The sequence below is a fragment of the Bombina bombina genome, chromosome 4 (genome assembly GCF_027579735.1).
Source record: "Bombina bombina isolate aBomBom1 chromosome 4, aBomBom1.pri, whole genome shotgun sequence".
Classification (NCBI taxonomy): domain Eukaryota; kingdom Metazoa; phylum Chordata; class Amphibia; order Anura; family Bombinatoridae; genus Bombina; species Bombina bombina.
In genome coordinates, this window is record NC_069502.1 from 991,788,724 (window position 1) to 991,810,887 (window position 22,164).

The 22,164-nt window shown below is 36.8% G+C and overlaps 1 protein-coding gene across 1 annotated transcript in view; it reads left to right on the forward strand.

The window, feature by feature from the left end:
* The window catches only part of LOC128658145 (protocadherin Fat 4-like), a 651,406-nt gene that overhangs the window by 40,242 nt on the left and 589,000 nt on the right, over window positions 1-22,164 (forward strand). Inside the window, exons 5-6 of the mRNA XM_053712644.1 lie at window positions 3,085-3,827; window positions 12,325-12,498. Coding sequence (XP_053568619.1) covers window positions 3,085-3,827; window positions 12,325-12,498 — 917 coding nt within the window. The remainder of the gene's footprint in view (window positions 1-3,084; window positions 3,828-12,324; window positions 12,499-22,164) is intronic.

Here is a 22,164-nt window from a genome sequence, read left to right on the forward strand (position 1 = left end):
GAAGGGGAAAAAGTGTAAAGGTGTTAGCAAAAGTGACATCTTAGGCTCTGGCTAAACTGGGCATAACAACTTCTGTGTTGTATTTCCACAGGGTCCCTTTTTTTTTTTTTTTTTTTCTTTCTTTTTTGGGGTGAAAACCAAAGCTCTACATGAAATTATAAATCATATCTCAATTACAAATGTAAACTGTGGTAGCCAGGGGGGCAGTTCAATTCAATTGATCCTGAAAGCCAAAGATGCTTTAGTTTTCTATTTCTTTTTGCAGTTACAAAGTATAAGATATTGCCTATATAACCTCTCTCTTCTTTTGTTGGGTATAAAGCTTTGTATATCTAGTTAAACAAAAGATAGAGGCTTGCACTTATAAATGTCTGTAGTATACTGCAATTAATTGCGGCAAATGTGAACTTTTGAAGTAAAATCCTTAGAGTTACGACCTAAATTGCCGAAATACTGTGGTGCCCTTTCTGGGGATGTATATGATAATTAAGTACAATTCAACAGGGACAAAGTTTAAATAGCCTTGATAAATATCCCCCGTTTCTTATTTTTTCGGCTGGACTGGCCACGTAAGAACGGTGTGATCTGCATATTTTATATAATATTTATTCTAAGCATATGTTGATAATTTTGGGTTAAACTTACGACCATAATAGTCAGAACCTTGGTAATTTACCTTAAGGGTTCATACTGCTAAAAGCCTTTAAGTTAAGGATACCTTAATTGTATAAAGGGTCAAACAAAAAACTGATTCTTAAGAGAATTTTTGGCATACATTCTGGTAAAAAGGTAAACCAACCCATTTTAAATGTTTTTTTTTCCCTCTTCTTTTGGGTTTTTCTTTCTTTTTGCCTCTATTTCTGAATGACCTCTTTACAGTACTAGATTAGCATACGCTAATAGGCAGACCATCCCTGGGTAACAGAGGGTTGCTCAATAGACACGCCTCAAACTGTTCTCCTTTTGCTGTTCTACCTATGGCTGGTCAAGTGACTCCCCTGCATGAATTTTAGATTAATTAATCCTCGAGCATCTCCCCCCTCCTTTTTTTTTTTTTTTTTTGCTCCAGGTCTGATTCACTTTAGCTTCCCCTGGATACAAATCCTTTGTTCCAGGGCATACGCACTTTCACTTCACTTGGGGTGGGGTTCATTTTTTTTCTTTTCTTTCTTATTTCTTATAATCACTGCATGATAAGACACGTGGACCTTGGGTGTACACGGTGAGTTATTCACCTTCCTTTGTTTTTTTCACGACGTATGGATAAATTCCTTCACGTTCACTCCCGGACTCCTTCGCCAGCCATGGCGGCCAAGCAGAGAGAGAAGAGGACAAAAGCCACGGCTGAACCACTTACAGAGATCTCTCTGTCTACAGCAAATACATCATCGATAAATGAGGTAACTAATATACAAGTCTTAGTGTCTAGCATTTCAGAGGCTTTAACCCCTAAATTTGACGCTTTAAGGTCAGAGATCAAGCAAGACATTACTCTACTAATGCAAGAGATAAAATTGTTTGCTAACAGGCTAGATGAAGCAGAACAGAGAGTATCTGATTTAGAGGACCTTACTACAGCTCATGGGTCTAACCTAGAAACCAATAATTTAATTATCTCTAAAATGCAGAGTAAAATTGAAGACCTTGAGAATCGCTTGAGGAGGAATAATATTCGCATTATAGGGATACTGGAGGGAGGACATTCGGAAGATTTAAGCTCATTTATCCCAGAAACATTAGCACAGCTCCTTAAAATCCCTCCTAGTCACCCACATATAGTTGTTGAAAGGATACATAGAATGGGGAAATTTGTAGCTGACAAGCAAGGGGTTAGTAGACCTAGACCAATAATAGCAAACTACTTAATTTTCAGGACAAGGTCACAATACCCCAACACTACCGGAAAAATCAGCCTATTACTATTAAAGAAAACAAAGTTCTTATTTTCCAAGATTACTCAGCTGAAACAACTGCTAAAAGAAGAAATCTGGCCCCAATTTGTACGAAATTCATTCAACAGGGTTACCAGGCCCTAATTATATATCCCTCTAAACTAAAAATACATGCTAGAGGTGAAGTCCACTTTTTTGATAATTCACAAGAGGCAGAACATTTTTTGCTACAATTGAACTCATGTGTATAATAACTAATACTGTCTAAATCTTTGACCTAACTAGAAGTGTTTATAAGAATGGGTAGAATTTCCCTGTTCTTCTTTTCCCTTTTTTTTTTTCCTCTTCTTCTCTTTCCTCTTCTTCCTCTCTCTCCCTCTCATCCCTCAGTCGACAGATGAATGTCTAATCCAATGGCCAATTTTAAAATAGTTTCATGGAATGTGGGGGGCTTCTCAACTCCCATTAAAAGGAAATCAATCCTGACTCATTTGAGGAGACTTGAATCAGACATAGCTTTCCTACAGGAAACACACTTAAGCCTGGAGGAAACCCTGAAGCTTAAAATGGGCTGGGTGAAAGAAGTTTATTGCTCACCCGGCAAGGGTAGGAGTAGAGGGGTGGCCATACTGATGGGGAAAAGGATAAATACAAAATTCATACATGCCTTATCAGATCCAGAGGGGAGATTCATGTTCTTAAAGATTAAAATTGATAATTCAATTTTCTCGCTCTGTAACATATATGCACCTAATGTTATTGATCCAGAATTCTGGACTCAGTTGCAAACTAAAATCCTCTCTTATATGGAAGGATATTTAATTCTGGGAGGAGACTTCAATATGGCCCCTCATTGCCCCATAGATAGATTAAGGGAAAATGTGAAACAAAAAAAGAATAAAAAAAGACAACTTAGAAACCAAATTATTGGCCAAAATCAAGCAGAATCTCAACATTAGAGATATATGGAGGATCCAGAATCCTGATACTAGGGAATTCACATGTTTATCTAATGCGCACAAAACATTGTCAAGAATCGATCTCTTCTTGATTGATGAAAGGTTGTGCACTACTAAGGTAAGAGCAAAAATACTACCTATTTTTCTCTCAGATCATGGACCAATCTCTCTGGACTTCCACTTGGAACTTTCTAAACCAAAATTCTCACGGTTTTACTTCCCCTCATTTTTAGCATCAGATTCCAAATTTAAGACTCAGCTGAAGATCAAATTCAATGAGTACATACACTACAATCAGGAATATCGAGACCGCCCTGTGATTTTTTGGGAAGCTGCAAAAGCGGTTTTAAGAGGGGAAATTATTGCCTACAATGCAATGAGAAATAAGAAATTAAATTTAAGAGAGCAAGAGCTAAATAACGCAGTGATAAATTCATATAATCGTCTCCTTATCACTAAAAATTCAGTTAACTGGGCAAAATATATTCGAGCTAAAAATGACAAGGATACTTTCTCAATTTATAGAGAATCCCAAAAGGACCTAAAACTGCAATCTAAACTCTACAGATATGGGAATAAATCTGGGAAATTACTTGCCAGATTGGTAAAGAGTGACAAAAAGTCATCATTTATTGAAAAACTTTACTCAGGCGGGAAGCTTCTCACGGAGAATGAAGATATATATAAGGAAATGGCTGAATACTATCAAGAGTTATATACCTCTAGAGATTCAGATCCATCACAAGCAGAGGCTTTTTGGAGCAAAATCTGTTGCCCTAAAGTGTCTGAAGAAGCTATAGAGACTATTAATGCCCCGATTATAGTTGAGGAAATAGAGAAAATGATCTCTGAATCCGCAATGAATAAGGCATCAGGGCCGGATGGTTTACCGAATGAATTTTACAAGATCTTGTTATCAGAAACTGCACCTTACCTCTGCAATCTATTTAATGCTATGTATATTAAGGGAGAACCGGTGCCGAAATCTTTCTCAGCTTAATTTACAACTCTCATTCTTAAAGGGGGGAAAGATCCAGCACAGAGAGAGTCATACAGGCCAATAGCTCTATTAAATGCAGATTATAAGATTTTTATGTCTATTCTGGCAAAAAGAATGCAGGGGATTCTGCCTAATATTATAAACAAAGATCAAGTGGGTTTTTTAAATTCCCGAAACTCCTCAGCAAAAATTAGAGAGGTATTGGTGGTAACAGAATATTTCCATAATACAGAGCGTTCGGAGGAGGGGAGAGAGGGGCAAACTCCTGATTTAGCTGTCGTGACGATTGATGCTGAGAAAGCATTTGACTCAATTCATCATGATCATCTTTTTTCCTCACGGGGACAGTTTGGTTTCAAAGGATGTTTCCTTAATTTTATCAAAAATCTGTACAACCATCCTCATACCAAAATTATAGTTAATAATACAGTGTCTTCACAAATTACTCTTAACAGGGGAACTCGGCAGGGGTGTCCTCTCTCTCCTCTCCTCTTTAACCTCTCCATCGAACAACTAGCAATCGGGATCAGATTACAATTAGAAGGAATTGTATTAGGTAAACAAGAGATGAAATTAGCATTATATGCGGACGACATACTTGTTTATTTATCAAATACTAAAAACAACATACCTAAGCTGTTGCAAATTATTAATCAATTTGGGTCATTCTCTGGTTATAAAATAAATGCTACAAAGTCAGAGCTGCTCTGGCTTCGGAAAAATAAGAACTCCTTTCTTAATAGTCCATTTAAAACAGTCAAGGAGTCTTTTAAATATTTAGGGATTTTAATACCTAGCAATCCAAATGATCTGTATAATCTTAACATCCCCCCAATTTTGACAAAAATTAAAGACAAACTCAGATGTTGGGAAAATTTACCACTTTCTATTTCGGGACGGATAGCTTTATTTAAAATGGTCCTTCTCCCTAAATTGTTGTACGTGTTACAGAACACGGCATTAATACTCTTAGAAAGGGATATTCGAACTTTGAACAGCATGCTTAGAGGTTTTATATGGCAGAAGAGGAAACCCAGGATAGCCCTGAATAAATTAACACAGGCCAAAGTATTTGGAGGCTTTGCGCTACCTGACATACGACTCTATAATCTGGCCTTCCTAGCACGAATTGTTGCAGATTGGCTTTTTAATAAAAATTATGTTTTGAATAACATGTTGGACGAGAGTGTTTGCGACCCATATCTCCCTTGCACATTGTTGCACTGCAACCCAAAAGGACTCCCAACTAAAATTAAGAGATTTAAAATGATTTATAACCCATTGAAAGCATGGTGGACGATAGAGAAGCTTCTCCTCATAAACTGCAAGGTTTCTAAGTATCTTCCCCTCATGGGGAACCCATTATTCCAAGCCGGCTTGGACTCATCAATTTTTAAGAACTGGCATTCAGAAGGGCTGAGCAGGATCACACAATTCATTGATGAGGAAAAAAAAATGTATTAAAACATCTGAAGAAATTAAGAATAGCTTTAATCTTTCTAACAAGGAGTTCTTTGCTTATTTGCAAGTGAGGCATTATGCTCTAGAGCTAATGAGGGAGGTAAAGTGGCATTGGGAACTAGGCGGTCTAGAGGATTGGTTCATGTTAGTTAAGAACGGTCGTATGTCCATTTCCTACTGTTATTATCTTCTAGGAGCTGGAAAAGGGAGACAAACTCTCGAGAAAATTGCTCAAGATTGGAGCTTAATCCTAGACCAAGATAATATTGACCATAAATTTATACAAAAGTCCATACACAAAGTGGCACAGCCTACTTTGTCAGCAACATGGAGAGAAGCGCACCTCAAATTGCTACACAAATTTCATTATACGCCGGCAAAAGGCCACAAGTTCCAGAACATGAATTTTCATAAATGTCCCAAATGTTCCTTCATTGCGGCAGATCTTCTGCATATGCTTTTCAACTGCCCTTTGATAAGGCAATTCTGGCGTAAATTAGAATATTGGATGAATTCCTCTCTTAAGATTTCCCCTCTGGAGCTGTCGGCAAGTTTGATCATGTCTTGTTTTGTAGACCAGCAAGAACAACAGCCAAATGAAAAATTAATAAGTGTATCTATCTTGGCTGCTAGGTATTCAATTTTTAAAAAATGGAAGACTAGAGAAATACCTAGTGTGGTAGAGATAAAAAAATTATCTTAAAAAGCAATGTATCTTAGAACAGCGAGACACCAATATAAATGATGATTCTGATATTAAGAAATTCTTTGGTAAATGGGCTCCATTTATTAAGTCTCTCCCGAATACAGAGATAGAGTATATAATTTTCCCTTTTCAAAATACAGAACTGGTACTCTTAGGGATATTGTAGTGGGATCTGGTAGACCTGGATGAGTGACGGGGGAGGAGGGAGAGAGAGGGGGTGGGAAAGAGGGAATTTTTTTTTTTTTTTTCTCCTCTTTCTTCTGTGTTTTGTTCTCCCTTGGGTGGGTTAGGAATGGAAAATGTTTTGGCAACATAATTTAGATATCAGAGGGTTTAATGTTCTCAGACGTGAGCCACATCACGTTAATATTATACTTAATTTATTTTTCTTTTTTTTTTTCCTCCTTTGGATGTTCTGATATCTGTGATTTTGAGAACACTAATTCCATAACATTGTAGTTATATATGGTGATTAACGATATCTTTTGACTGGTGGTGTGCCTTGCATGGCATAAATAATATGCTGGAATTGGTGATGTTGAATATGTATATATATATATGCTGAAACAATAAAAAAAAAAAAAAACAATTCCTAGAATTTTACAGTTTCTTCAGGATGGTTTAGATAAGGGTTTGTCTGCAAGTTCCTTGAAAGGACAAATCTCTGCTCTTTCTGTTTTATTTCACAGAAAGATTGCTATACTTCCTGATATACACTGTTTTGTTCAGACCTTAATTTGTATTAAGCCTGTCATTAAGTCAATTTCTCCTCCTTGGAGTCTTAATTTGGTTCTGAAGGCTTTACATGCTCCTCCATTTGAACCTATGCATTTTTTAGACATTAAACTATTTTCTTGGAAAGTGTTGTTTCTTTTGGCCATCTCTTCTGCTAGAAGAGTTTCTGAGTTATCTGCTCTTTCTTGTGAGTCTCCTTTTCTGATTTTTCATCAGGATAAGGCAGTTTTGCAGACTTCTTTTCAATTTTTACCTAAGGTTGTGAATTCTAACAACATTAGTAGAGAAATTGTTGTCCCTTCCTTATGTCCTAATCCTAAGAATTCTTTGGAGAGATCCTTACATTCTTTGGATGTGGTAAGAGCTTTGAAATATTATGTGGAAGCTACTAAAGATTTCAGGAAGACTTCAGCTTCTGCTGTTTCCTTGGCTTCTTGGTTGAAACTTTTGATTCATCAAGCTTATTTGGAGTCGGGTCAGGCTCCGCCTCAGAGAATTACAGCTCATTCTACTAGATCGGTCTCCACTTCGTGGGCTTTTAAGAATGAAGCTTCAGTTGATCAGATTTGCAAAGCGGCAACTTGGTCCTCTTTGCATACATTTACTAAATTCTACCGTTTTGATGTATTTGCTTTTTCGGAAGCAGTTTTTGGTAGAAAAGTTCTTCAGGCAGCTGTTTGATTCTTCTGCTTTTGATTTAAGTTTTTTCTTTCAAAAATGAAAATAAACTTATTTTTTTGGGTTGTGGATTAATTTTTTCAGCGGAATATGGCTGTTTTTATTTTATTCCCTCCCTCTCTATTGACTCTTGAGTGGATGATCCACATCTTGGGTATTGATATCCCATATGTCACTAGCTCATGGACTCTTGCCTCTTACCTGATAAATTCATTTCTTTCATATTGGCAAGAGTCCATGAGGCCCACCCTTTTTATGGTGGTTATGATTTTTTTGTATAAAGCACAATTATTTCCAAATTTCCTTTGTTGGTGCTTTCTACTCCTTTCTTATCACCCCACTGCTTGGCTATTCGTTAAACTGAATTGTGGGTGTGGTGAGGGGTGTATTTATAGGCATTTTGAGGTTTGGGAAACTTTGCCCCTCCTGGTAGGATTGTATATCCCATATGTCACTAGCTCATGGACTCTTGCCAATATGAAAGAAATTAATTTATCAGGTAAGTTCTTACATAAATTATGTTTTTCCCTATGGGCCTTGCACCCAGACTGGTCTGGGGTAAACTGCCTGGGACTCTGGGGACAGCACAGCTTCCTGAGAGTGCTGTTGAGCGCCCACGGCTGAGCATGTTGCAGGGTCATAGGATGTATACCCAGTCCAGTCCGACAGTACAGTCCCCTTCAATGTGTTTTATATGTCTAGGGTGATTACATAAGTCTGTGAACCCTTAACTTGTTCCCAGTTTGTTTGATTGAGAGCTTGCATTTGTATGGCTGTATTAGGGACCCAGGTTTTAGGATAGACCTTGACGTAGTACCTGGGCTTGTCCCATTTGGCCAGATGCAGTAACTAACTTTTCCAGTTTTGCTTTTAATCTTAGCTGAGAGCTTGCAAGTGAGTTCTGGACTTTCTCTGTGTGGTGTGTGTGTGTGTATGTATGTATGTATATATATATATATATATATATATATATATATATATATATATATATATATATATATATATATATATATATATACACATACACACACACATACTTCCACCTGTATATTGATCATTCTGATAAAATCCTTTTGTTGCTCCACACAAAGAAATTATGGATCTGAATAGGAAAGATTACTTATTTAACCCCTTAGTGACCAGAGCACTTTTCCATTTGTTGACCGTTTGGGACCAAGGCTATTTTTACATTTTTGCAGTGTTTGTGTTTAGCTGTAATTTTCCTCTTACTCATTTACTGTACCCACACATATTATATACCATTTTTCTCGCCATTAAATGGACTTTCTAAAGATACCATTATTTTCATCATATCTTATAATTTACTATAAAAAAATTATAAAATATGAGGAAAAAATGGAAAAAAAAACAATTTTTTCAAACTTTGACCCCCAAAATCTGTTGCACATCTACAACCACCAAAAAACACCCATGCTAAATAGTTTCTAAATTTTGTCCTGAGTTTAGAAATACCCAATGTTAACATGTTCTTTGCTTTTTTTGCAAGTTATAGGGCAATAAATAAAAGTAGCACTTTGCTATTTCCAAACCACTTTTTTTCAAAATTAGCGCTAGTTACATTGGAACCCTGATATCTGTCAGGAATCCCTGAATACCCTTTAACATGTATATATATATTTTTAGAAGACATCCCAAAGTATTGATCTAGGCCCATTTTGGTATATTTCATGCCACCATTTCACCGCCAAATGCGATCAAATAAATAAAAATGTTCACTTTTTCACAAATTTTTTCACAAACTTTAGGTTTCTCACTGAAATTATTTACAAACAGCTTGTGCAATTATTGCACAAATGGTTTTAAATGCTTCTCTGGGATCCCCTTTGTTCAGAAATAGCAGACATATATGGCTTTGGTATTGCTTTATGGTAATTAGAAGGCCGCTAAATGCCGCTGCGCACCACACGTGTATTATGCGCAGCAGTGAAGGGGTTAACTAGGGAGCATGTAGGGAGCTTGTAGGGTTCATTTTAGCTTTAGTGTAGTGTAGTAAACAACCCCAAGTATTGATCTAGGCCCATTTTGGTATATTTCATGCCACCATTTCACCGCCAAATGCGATCAAATTAAAAAAAACTTTAAATATTTCACAATTTTAGGTTTCTCACTGAAATTATTTACAAACAGCTTGTGCAATTATGGCACAAATTGTTGTAAATGCTTCTCTGGGATCCCCTTTGTTCAGAAATAATAGACATATATGGCTTTGGCGTTGCTTTTTGGTAGTTAGAAGGTCGCTAAATGCCGCTGCGCATCACACGTATATTATGTCTAGCAGTGAAGGAGTTAATTAGGTAGCTTGTAGGGAGCTTGCAGGGTTAATTTTAGCTTTAGTGTAGAGATCAGCCTCCCACCTGACACATCCCACCCCCTGATCCCTCCCAAACAGCTCACTTCCCTCCCCCACCCCACAATTGTCCCCGCCATCTTAAGTACTGGCAGAAAATCTGCCAGTACTAAAATAAAAGTTTTAGGTTTTTAAAAAAAAATAAAAAATAATTCTTCTGCTGTGTAGGACCCCCCTTAGCCCCCAACCTCCCTCATCCCCCCTCAAACAGCTCTTTAACCCCCCCCCCCCTCTGCCTTTATTGGGCACCATATTGGGTACTGGCAGCTGTCTGCCAGTACCCAGTTTGAAAAATAATAATGTATTTTATTTTTTTTATTTTTTTAAATATTTTATTTATTTCTGTAGTGTAGCTGCCCCCCCCCTCAACATCCAACCCCCCACCCTCTCCCTGATGCCTTGATTTCAAAATCCCACCCTCCCCAGTCCTCTCTCCCACCCTCCAGATCTACAGCATATTGATGCTGTTTTGATAGACATCACGTGCACGCGCGTGCAAGACTCTCGTGCGCGCGCGCGTGCCCGTGCACGCGGACACACCCGCACTAGATCCCTCCCCCCTCCTCCACCAATAACTGCCCACCCGCCTCCCTGGATGAGCTCCCACCCACCAACCATAACGGCCATCGGTAGCCGATGCAGAGAGGGCCACAGAGTGGCTCTCTCTGCATCGGATGGCTAAAAACAGTTATTGCAGGATGCCTCAATATTGAGGCATCACTGCAATAACATGAAAGCAGCTGGAAGCTATCAGGATCGCTTCCACTGCTTTCAAAGACCAACGACGTATGGGGTACGTCCTTGGTCATTAACTGCATTTTTTTGCAGGACGTACCCCATACGTCGTTGGTCACTAAGGGGTTAATTGTGAATTAATAAATGTTGTACAAAGGTCTGAAGTGAAAGTGAGGAAGCTATTACATTTATGTTTTTCAAAATTATATCACTGGCAGCATTTAGCAAAACCCACACTAGTTTTCGTAATTAGTTGTTTTTTTTTTTGTTATCTGAACAAGCAAAATAGTCCTTCTTATAACATGAGAGTAGGTATGCGCTGTTTCATAGAGCTACAGAGCTATCTTTTTAAATTAATACTGTCATGGACTAGTTTACATAAAGATTAAAGGGATAGTCTATTCAAAATTAAACTTTCATGATTCAGATAGAGCAGCAATTTTAAAGGGACATAATACTCATATGCTAAATCACTTAAAACTGATGCAGTATAACTGTAAAAAGCCGACAGGAAAATATCACCTGAGCATCTCTATGTAAAAAAGGAAGATATTTTACCTCACAATCTCCTCAGCTCAGCAGAGTAAGTTCTGTGTAAAAAGTTATACTCAGCTGCTGCCCAGATGCAGGTAAAAAATAAATAAATGAAGAAATGAACAGCAGCCGATCAGCATCAACAGTGCTGAGGTCATGAACTCTTTTACTGTGATATCATGAGATTTCACTTAACTCTCATGAGATTTCACAGTAAACTTCCTTACACTGAATAGGGAAATAAGATGAGAGTGCACGAAAGCTCGCTGCTTCTGCTGTCCCGGGACAGACATACTGATTTGTTGCTTAGAAGTCCTTTACAATGGGATGTGGCTACTGAGAAACTTTTGAGGTAAAATATCTTTCTTTTTTACATAGAGATGTTCAGGTGATATTTTCTAGTCAGCTATACTGCATCACTTTCAAGTGTTTTAATATTTGGGTATTATGGCCCTTTCAGTAACTTTCTAATTTACTCCTATTATCAATTTTTCTTTGTTCTCTTCGTATCTTTATTTGAAAAAGCAACAATGTAAGCTTAGAAGCTGGCCTATTTTTCTTTCAGCACCTTGCCACATATCTCCATCATTTGCAGTTTGTTATCTTATCATTTCTGATTAAAGGGACACTGAACCCAATTTTTTTCTTTATTGATTCAGATAGAGCATGCAATTTTAAGCAACTTTCTAATTTACTCCTATTATCAAATTTTCTTTGTTCTCTTGCTATCTTTATTTGAAAAATAAGGCATATAAGCTTTTTTTTTTGTTCAGAACTCTGGACAGGACTTTTTTATTGGTGGATGAATTTATCCACCAATCAGCAAGGACAACCCAGGTTGTTCACAAAAAATGGGCCGGCATCTAAACTTACATTCTTGCATTTCAAATAAAGATACCAAGAGAATGAAGAAAATTTGATAATAGGAGTAAATTAGAAAGTTGCTTAAAATTGCATGCTCTATCTGAATCACGAAAGAAAAAATTTGGGTACAGTGTCCCTTTAAGCCAAACAATGAAAATGTTGAGCGGCAAGCCCTGTTTTCTCTAGAATCATGTTTGGCTTGGCTCCTTTATATACATACCAGCTTTTTTAAATAAAGATATCAAGAGAACGAAGAAAAAAATAATAATTGGAGTAAATTAGAAAGTTGCTTAAAATTGCATGCTCTATCTGAATCATGAAAGTTTAATTTTGGCTAGACTTTCCCTTTAAGTTACTGAAGGTTACATTTAACTTCCTTTTTGTTTTATTAGGCTATTCAACTGAGCTATATGCTAAAAAGTGCAGATGCTGTGGTGCTAGTTCGTGTCCTTGATGAAAATGACAACCCACCGCAATTTTCACAGTCAGTTTATGAGACGAGCCTTCCTGAAAACACCCCATCTGGATCAATTGCACTAATTGTTACAGTAACTGACAAGGATGAGGTACTGATTTAACAAATATAAAAAACTTAAATGCAATTCATTTTATATTTAGGACATTTATTTTGTTGCCTATGAAGTTGACCAGAAGATTGCATTTTTTTCTGCAATTAAAACAGGGAAATGCTTATTAAAAAAAATGCTATTTGGTTTTTTTTATGTCCTAGCCCTTTATCAAGCATTAAAGGGATATTTAACCCAAAATTTTTATTTGTGATTAAGACAAAGCATAAAATTAAAAAAAAAAAAAATCCTATTTACTTTTATTATCAAATTTGACTTGTTCCCATGGTGGTATTTGTTGAAGAAGTGTGGGAGCACTAAATGACAGGAAATAATGCTGCCATCTAGTGTTCTTGCAAATGAATAACATTCTTGCAGAACTGCTGCCATATAGTACTCCAGACACGTGCATGCTCCTTAGCTTACATCCCTGCTTTCGAACAAAAGATACATAGAGAACAAAGAAAATCTGTCAATAGAAGTAAATTAGAACATTGTTTAAAATTGCATGCTCTATCTGAATCATGAAAGAAACATTTTGGGTTTTATATCCCTTTAAGTAGTCAGTCCACAAGGATATGTTGTTTCAAAATCAATTAAAGGGACATTGTACTAAAAAACATGATATCACACATGAAAAAAAACAGCATTTAAATGTGTTGAAAGTTTTTATGCCTGAAAAAGTAAAATAAAAGCTGTTTGATTCAGTGGTACTTCCATGTGATGCTCATTGTGCCTCTCATCCAATGAACATGAAAAGAAAACATATATCAGCCAATAATTACCTAATCAGTGAGAAGCACCAATCGGCAGGTAAGTATTTGTAGAAAGTGCACAACTGCTTCATGAGTTTTAAACATCTTTTATTTCCCTTTTTTAGACAAAAAAATCAACATGTTTAAACACTGCTCTTTTATATGAATGATAGAAATGATTTAAAGGGACACTGTACCCAAATTTTTTAATTAGTAATTCAGATAGAGCATGCAATTTTAAGCAACTTTCTAATTTACTCCTATTATCACATTTTCTTCATTCTTTTGGTATCGTTATTTGAAAAGCAAGAATGTAAGTTTAGATGCCTGGGTTGTTCTTGCTGATTGGTGGATACATTCACCCACCAATAAACACGTGCTATCCAGGGCTCCTTAACCTAGATGTCTTCTTTTTCAAATAAAGATAGCAAGAGAACGAAGAAAAATTGATAATAGGAGTAAATTAGAAAGTTGCTTAAAATTGCATGCTCTATCTGAATCATGAAAGAAAAAAAATTGGGCTCAATGTCCCTTTAAGCACAGAGTTAATTTAACCTTTTTCTTTGTACATTTTTTTTAACAGTTATAAATATTTATGGTAGAATGATTTGTCTTTTCAAGCTACGTCACATGCTGAGAATATTGTAGTTTGGAAAGAAGAAACTTTTCTTTCTTTCATGTAATTAACAAGAGTCCATGAGCTAGTGACGTATGGGATATACATTCCTACCAGGAGGGGCAAAGTTTCCCAAACCTTAAAATGCCTATAAATACACCCCTCACCACACCCACAAATCAGTTTTACAAACTTTGCCTCCAAGGGAGGTGGTGAAGTAAGTTTGTGCTAGATTCTACGTTGATATGCGCTCCGCAGCAAGTTGGAGCCCGGTTTTCCTCTCAACGTGCAGTGAATGTCAGAGGGATGTGAAGAGAGTATTGCCTATTTGAATGCAGTGATCTCCTTCTACGGGGTCTATTTCATAAGGTTCTCTGTTATCGGTCGTAGAGATTCATCTCTTACCTCCCTTTTCAGATCGACGATATACTCTTATATTTACCATTTCCTCTACTGATTCTCGTTTCAGTACTGGTTTGGCTTTCTACAAACATGTAGATGAGTGTCCTGGGGTAAGTAAGTCTTATTTTCTGTGACACTCTAAGCTATGGTTGGGCACTTTATTTATAAAGTTCTAAATATATGTATTCAAACATTTATTTGCCTTGACTCAGAATGTTCAACTTTCCTTATTTCCAGACAGTCAGTTTCATATTTGGGATTATGCATTGAATTATCATATTTTTTCTTACCTCAAAAATTTGACTTTTTTCCCTGTGGGCTGTTAGGCTCGCGGGGGCTGAAAATGCTTCATTTTATTGCGTCATTCTTGGCGCGGACTTTTTTGGCGCAAAAATTCTTTTCCGTTTCCGGCGTCATACGTGTCGCCGGAAGTTGCGTCATTTTTTGACGTTATTTTGCGTCAAAGATGTCGGCGTTCCGGATGTGGCGTCATTTTTGGCGCCAAAAGCATTTAGGCGCCAAATAATGTGGGCGTCTTTTTTGGCGCTAAAAAAATATGGGCGTCATTTTTGTCTCCACATTATTTAAGTCTCATTATTTATTGCTTCTGGTTGCTAGAAGCTTGTTCACTGGCATTTTTTTCCCATTCCTGAAACTGTCATTTAAGGAATTTGATCAATTTTGCTTTATATGTTGTTTTTTTCTTTTACATATTGCAAGATGTTCCACGTTGCAACTGAGTCAGAAGATACTACAGGAAAATCACTGCACAGTGCTGGAGCTACCAAGCTAAGTCTGCTATAAACTTTTGGTATCTGTTTTCTCCAGCTGTTATTTGTATTGCATGTCATGTCAAACTTATTAATGCAGATAAAATTTCCTTTAGTACTGTTACATTACCTGTTGCTGTCCGTCAACATCTAATTTTCAGAGTGTTCCTGATAACATAAGAGATTTTATTTTTTAAAAATCCATTAAGAAGGCTATGTCTGTTATTTCTCCTTCTAGTATACATAAAAGTCTTTTAAAACTTCTCTTTTTTTCAGATGAATTTTTAAATGAACATCATCATTCTGATACTGATAATGGTTCTTCTGGTTCAGAGGTTTCTGTCTCAGAGGTTGATGCTGATAAATCTTTGTATTTGTTCAAGATGGAATTTATTCGTTCTTTACTTAAAGAAGTGTTATTTGCATTAGAAATAGAGGATTCTGGTCCTCTTGATACTAAATGTAAACGTTTAAATAAGGTTTTTAAATCTCCTGTAGTTATTCCAGAAGTGTTTTATCTCCCTGATGCTATTTCTGAAGTAATTTCCAGGGAATGGAATAATTTGGGTAATTTATTTACTCCTTCTAGACGTTTAAGCAAATTATATCCTGTGCCATCTGACAGATTAGAGTTTTTTGGGACAAAAATCCCTAAGGTTATGGGGCTGTCTCTACTCCTGCTAATGTACTACTATTCCTATGGCAGATAGTACTTCATTTAAGGATCCTTTAGATAGGAAAATTGAATCTTTTCTAAGAAAAGCTTACTTATGTTCAGGTAATCTTCTTAGACCTGCTATATTTTTTAGCGGATGTTGCTGCAGCTTCAACTTTTTGGTTAGAAGCTTTAGCGCAACAAGTAACAGATCATAATTTTATAGCATTATTATTATTCTATAACATGCTAATAATTTTATTGGTGATACCATCTTTTGATATCATTAGAGTTGATGTCAGGTATATGTCTCTAGCTATTTTAGCTAGAAAAGCTTTATGGATTAAACTTGGAATGCTGACATGTCTTCTAAGTCAACTTTGCTTTCCCTTTCTTTCCAGGGTAAATAATCATTTCGTTCCTTTCCTCACAACAAGGAACAAAAGCCTGATCCTTCATCCTCAGGAGCGGTATCAGTTTGGAAACTATTTCCAGTTTGGAATATATCCAAGCCTTATAGAAACCTATAGCCAGCTCCTAAGTATCTATGAAGGTGCGGCCCTTATTCCAGCTCAGCTGGTATGGGGCAGATTACGTTTTCTTCAAAGAAATTTGGATCAATTCCGTTCTTAATCTCTGGTTTCAGAAACATTGTTTCAGAAAGGTACAGAATTGGCTTCAAGTTAAGGCCTCTTGCTAAGAGATTCTTTTCTTTCCCGTGTCCCAGTTGACACAGCTAGGCTCAGCATTTCTGAAATGTGTTTCAGATCTAGAGTTGGCTGGAGTATTTATGCCAGTTCCAGTTCTGGAACAGGGGCTGGGGTTTTATTTTATCTCTTCATTGTACCAAAGAAGGTCAATTCCTTCAGACCAGTTCTGGATCTATCATTATTGAATCGTTATGTTAGGATACCAACATTCAAGATGGTTACTGTAGGACTATCCTGCCTTTTGTTTAGCAAGGGCATTATATGTCTACAATAGATTTACAGGATGTGTATCTGCATATTCCGATTCATCCAGATCACTTTTAGTATCTGAGATTCTCTTTTTAGACAAGCATTACCAGTTTTGTGGCTCTACTGTTTGGCCTAGCCTCAGTTCCAAGAATTTTTTTCAAAGGTTCTCGGTGCCCTTCTTTCTGTAATCAGAGAATAGGTTTTTGGTATTTCCTTATTTGGACGATATCTTGGTACTTGCTCAGTCTTCTCATTTTCGAAGAATCTCATACGAATCGACTTGTGTTGTTTCTTCAAGTTCATGGTTGGAGGATCAATTTACCAATCAGTTCATTGATTCCTCAGACAAGGGTAACCTTTTTAGGTTTCTAGATAAATTCAGTGTCTATGACTCTGTCCTTGTCAGACAAGAGAAGTTTAACATTGATATCAGCTTGTCAAAACCTTCAGTCACAATCATTCCCTTTGGTAGCCTTATGCATGGAAATGTTGGGTCTTAGGACTGCCGCATCAGATGCGATCTCCTTTGCTCGTTTTCACATGCGACCTCTTCAGCTCTGTATGCTGAACCAATGGTGCAGGGATTACTCAAAGATATCTCAATTAATATCTTTAAACCGATTTTACGACACTCTCTGACATGGTGGACAGATCACCATCGTTTAGTTCAGGGGGCTTCTTTGTTCTTCCGACCTGGACTATAATCTCAACAGATACAAGTCTTACAGGTTGGGGAGCTGTGTGGGGGTATCTGACGGCACAAGGGGTTTGGGAATCTCAGGAGGTGAGATTTCTGATCAATATTTTGGAACTCCGTGCAATTTTCAGAGCTCTTCAGTCTTGGCCTCTTCTGAAGAGAGAGTTGTTCATTGTTTTCAGATAAGACAATGTCACAACTGTGGCATACATCAATCATCAAGGAGGGACTCACAGTCCTCTGGCTATGAAAGAAGTATCTCGAATTTTGGTTTGGGCGGAATCCAGCTCCTGTCTAATCTCTGCGGTTTATATCCCAGGTATGGACAATTGGAAAGCGGATTATCTCAGTCGCCAAACGTTGCATCCGAGCGAATGGTCTCTTCACCCAGAGGTATTTCTTCAGATTGTTCAAATGTGGGAACTTCCAGAAATAGATCTGATGGCTTCTCATCTACACAAGAAACTTCCCAGGTATCTGTCCAGATCCCGGGATCTTCAGGCGGAGGCAGTGGATGCATTTTCACTTCCTTGGAAGTATCATCCTGCCTATATCTTTCCGCCTCTAGTTCTTCTTCCAAGAGTAATCTCCAAGATTCTGAAGGAATGCTCGTTTGTTCTGCTGGTAGCTCCGGCATGGCCTCACAGGTTTTGGTATGCGGATCCTGTCCGGATGGCCTCTTGCCAACCGTGGATTCTTCCGTTAAGACCAGACCTTTTGTCTCAAGGTCCTTTTTTCCATCAGGATCTGAAATCCTTAAATTTAAAGGTATGGAGATTGAACGCTTGATTCTTGGTCAAAGAGGTTTCTCTGACTCTGTGATTAATACTATGTTACAGGCTCGTAAATCTGTATCCAGAGAGATATATTATAGAGTCTGGAAGACTTATATTTCTTGGTGTCTTTCTCATCATTTTTCTTGGCATTCTTTTAGAATACCGAGAATATTACAATTTCTTCAGGATGGTTTAGATAAGGGTTTGTCCGCAAGTTCCTTGAAAGGTCAAATCTCTGCTCTTTCTGTTCTTTTTCACAGAAAGATTGCTATTCTTCCTGATATTCATTGTTTTGTACAAGCTTTGGTTCGTATAAAGCCTGTCATTCAGTCAATTTCTCCTCCTTGGAGTTTGAATTTGGTTCTGGGGGCTCTTCAAGCTCCTCCATTTGAACCTATGCATTCATTGGATATTAAATTACTTTCTTGGAAAGTTTTGTTCCTTTTGGCCATCTCTTCTGCCAGAAGAGTTTCTGAATTATCTGCTCTTTCTTGTGAGTCTCCTTTTCTGATTCTTCATCAGGATAAGGCGGTGTTGCGAACTTCTTTTGAATTTTTACCTAAAGTTGTGAATTCCAACAACATTAGTAGAGAAATTGTGGTTCCTTCATTATGTCCTAATCCTAAGAATTCTAAGGAGAAATCGTTGCATTCTTTGGATGTTGTTAGAGCTTTGAAATATTATGTTGAAGCTACGAAATCTTTCTGTAAGACTTCTAGTCTATTTGTTATCTTTTCCGGTTCTAGGAAAGGCCAGAAAGCTTCTGCCATTTCTTTGGCATCTTGGTTGAAATCTTTAATTCATCTTGCCTATGTTGAGTCGGGTAAAATTCCGCCTCAGAGAATTACAGCTCATTCTACTAGGTCAGTATCTACTTCCTGGGCGTTTAGGAATGAAGCTTCGGTTGACCAGATCTGCAAAGCAGCAACTTGGTCCTCTTTGCATACTTTTACTAAATTCTACCATTTTGATGTATTTTCTTCTTCTGAAGCAGTTTTTGGTAGAAAAGTTCTTCAGGCAGCGGTTTCAGTTTGAATCTTCTGCTTATGTTTTTTGTTAAACTTTATTTTGGGTGTGGATTATTTTCAGCAGGAATTGGCTGTCTTTATTTTATCCCTCCCTCTCTAGTGACTCTTGTGTGGAAAGATCCACATCTTGGGTAGTCATTATCCCATACGTCACTAGCTCATGGACTCTTGTTAATTACATGAAAGAAAACATAATTTATGTAAGAACTTACCTGATAAATTCATTTCTTTCATATTAACAAGAGTCCATGAGGCCCACCCTTTTTTGTGGTGGTTATGATTTTTTTGTATAAAGCACAATTATTCCAATTCCTTATTTTATATGCTTCGCACTTTTTTTCTTATCACCCCACTTCTTGGCTATTCGTTAAACTGATTTGTGGGTGTGGTGAGGGGTGTATTTATAGGCATTTTAAGGTTTGGGAAACTTTGCCCCTCCTGGTAGGAATGTATATCCCATACGTCACTAGCTCATGGACTCTTGTTAATATGAAAGAAATGAATTTATCAGGTAAGTTCTTACATAAATTATGTTTTCTCTCTTGAAATTAAAAATAATTCATTCTTAGCATAGTATTATACATAGCTCTAGCATTCTTTTCTAAACACCTTATTGATGGACTTATTCACTTACCCCTAGATGTTATAGCCTAAATTCACCATTAAAGGGACACCTTGTAATTACAACATTTTTCTGCAGTCTTACAGTAGATTAACAACTCAGCAGAGTCTGAACATTATTAGAACAGATTAATACATTGTTTAATGCAATTGTTCTTTAATACTCAATCTCCACACTACCACATTCCTTACAGTATATAAAGAAGCCAAGCCAGACACAATTCTAGAGAAGACAGGGCTTTCCGCTCAACATTTTATTTGTTTGGCTTAATCAGAAATGATAAGATAACAAACTGCAAATTATGGAGATATGTGGCAAGGTTAGACTTGTAAAAACAAGTCTATGTATATGCTCTTAGACTTAAAGGGACATTAAACACTTTGAGGTGGTAATATAAAATTATAAATTGTTTATATATATATATATATATATATATATATAATCTCTACAATATACTTAATTTACCTTGTCCCTCTTCAGTTCCTGTTAGAAATGGAAGTGCAGAACACTGTTTTATTCCACATAGCCATGGGCTGCACACTGTAGTGACCTATTTATAACTGTCCCTAATTGGCCACAGCAGAGAAGGTAACCTAAGTTACAATATGGCAGCCCCCATTTATTTTAGAGACACTAAAACTTTACACTTATTTAGTCATTTAAATAGCTAATGAAACTTGAAAAAAATACGTTATTCTCAGACTAATCGTTTCTTGAATGCATCATTCTATCTAGCATTTATTTAGTGTTTAATGTCCCTTTAAAGGAATATGAAGCCCAAAATGTTATTTTGTGATTCAGAGTATGCAATTTTAAAAAAAGTATTTGTTGGAAAGATTCATTAGTAGGTGCCTGCAAGCTTTAAAGGGATAATTAACCCCAAAATGTCTCTTCTGTGATTCAAACAAAGGACACAATTTTAAAACGTTTCCAATTTACTTTTATTATCAAATTTGATTTGTTCCTATGGTATTCTTTGTTGAAGAGATACATAAGTAGGTGTTTGGAACACTACATGTCAGAAAATAGTGCTGCCATCTAGTGTTCTTGCTAAACTGCTACCATATAGTGCTCCAGACACTTGCATGCTAATGATCCTACCTCCCTGCTTTTCAACAAAAGATACAAAGAGAACGAAGAAAATTTGCTGATAGAAGTAAATTCTGAAGCATGAAATAAAAATGTGTTTCATGTCCCTTTAAATTACGGGGAAAGAGGGCAAAATAAATAATGAAAGTATATTGCAAAGTTGTTTTACTCTGCATTATTAAGCATTTCATATTGAGTTCTCAAACCTCTTTAATTGGATAGTAGAAAGGGGGCTCCATTTACCAAGCTGCAATATCAGTTTCTGAGCCCCAGCGTTTCATGTTTGCTTAATACAAAAGTCAAAATTAAAATTTGCATGGGTGTATTTCAAGTTAAAATATAAGCATTTTTGCAATTTACTTCCATTAGCAAAAATGCCTCTTGTAGAAGTTATAACTATTTTTATTCAGCATACACGCATATCCAGTGAAGGTATGTGCACGAGTATTTAAACATCACACTTCTCAGAAAGATGGCAGTGGTGTAGATTGCTTCTGAAAATGTCCTACAAAAAACTGCTGACTCTCTCAGAAGGTGTTTTGTTTGAACACTAGTGCACGTGCCCTCACAGGATATATGCGTATGCTGCAGAAAACCAGTAATAACTTTTACTAGAAGTATTTTTGCTAATGGAAGTACACGTGGCCCTCGTTTTACAATGGTTCAATTTACACCGTTTCAGAATAACAACCTTTTTTTTTAGTCATGTGACTGCTGTTGAAAAGCATTGAGAAGCAGTGCATTTATTAAAATAGCCAGTGGGTGGAGCTGTCCGCTTGTGTTGCAGCAAAGCCAAGCAAGCTGAAATTAATCAGTTTAACCAGACCTGAGCTATCGAGCAGATTTCAAAGGAACAAGATCTTCCTGTCTATAAATCAGTCCAGATTGGAATGCATAGAAAGAACTGTTTGCAGAAAAATGCAAGTGAAGTCTGTGTTGTGTGATTATTTTATTAGGTTTATAATGCTGTTTATCAAATGTTTTTGTTCATTTAACTTAGTTTAATTATATATGCTGTGTTGTGTGATTATTTTATTAGGTTTATAATGCTGTTTAGCATTTAAAGTCTTCATTTCAAAGCTTTAAAAAATAACGTATTAGGTGTTAGTTATGACAATTTTGAGAGGGGCCTGGAACTTAACTCCCTCACTTCCCATTGACTTAAATTATAAACTGGGTTTCAATTTACAACGGTTTTGATTTACAACCATTTCTTCTGGAACCTAACCCCGGCGTAAACTGAGGGCTACCTGTATATAGCATCTGCTTAGAATTTAAAATGAAATGTACCCATGCA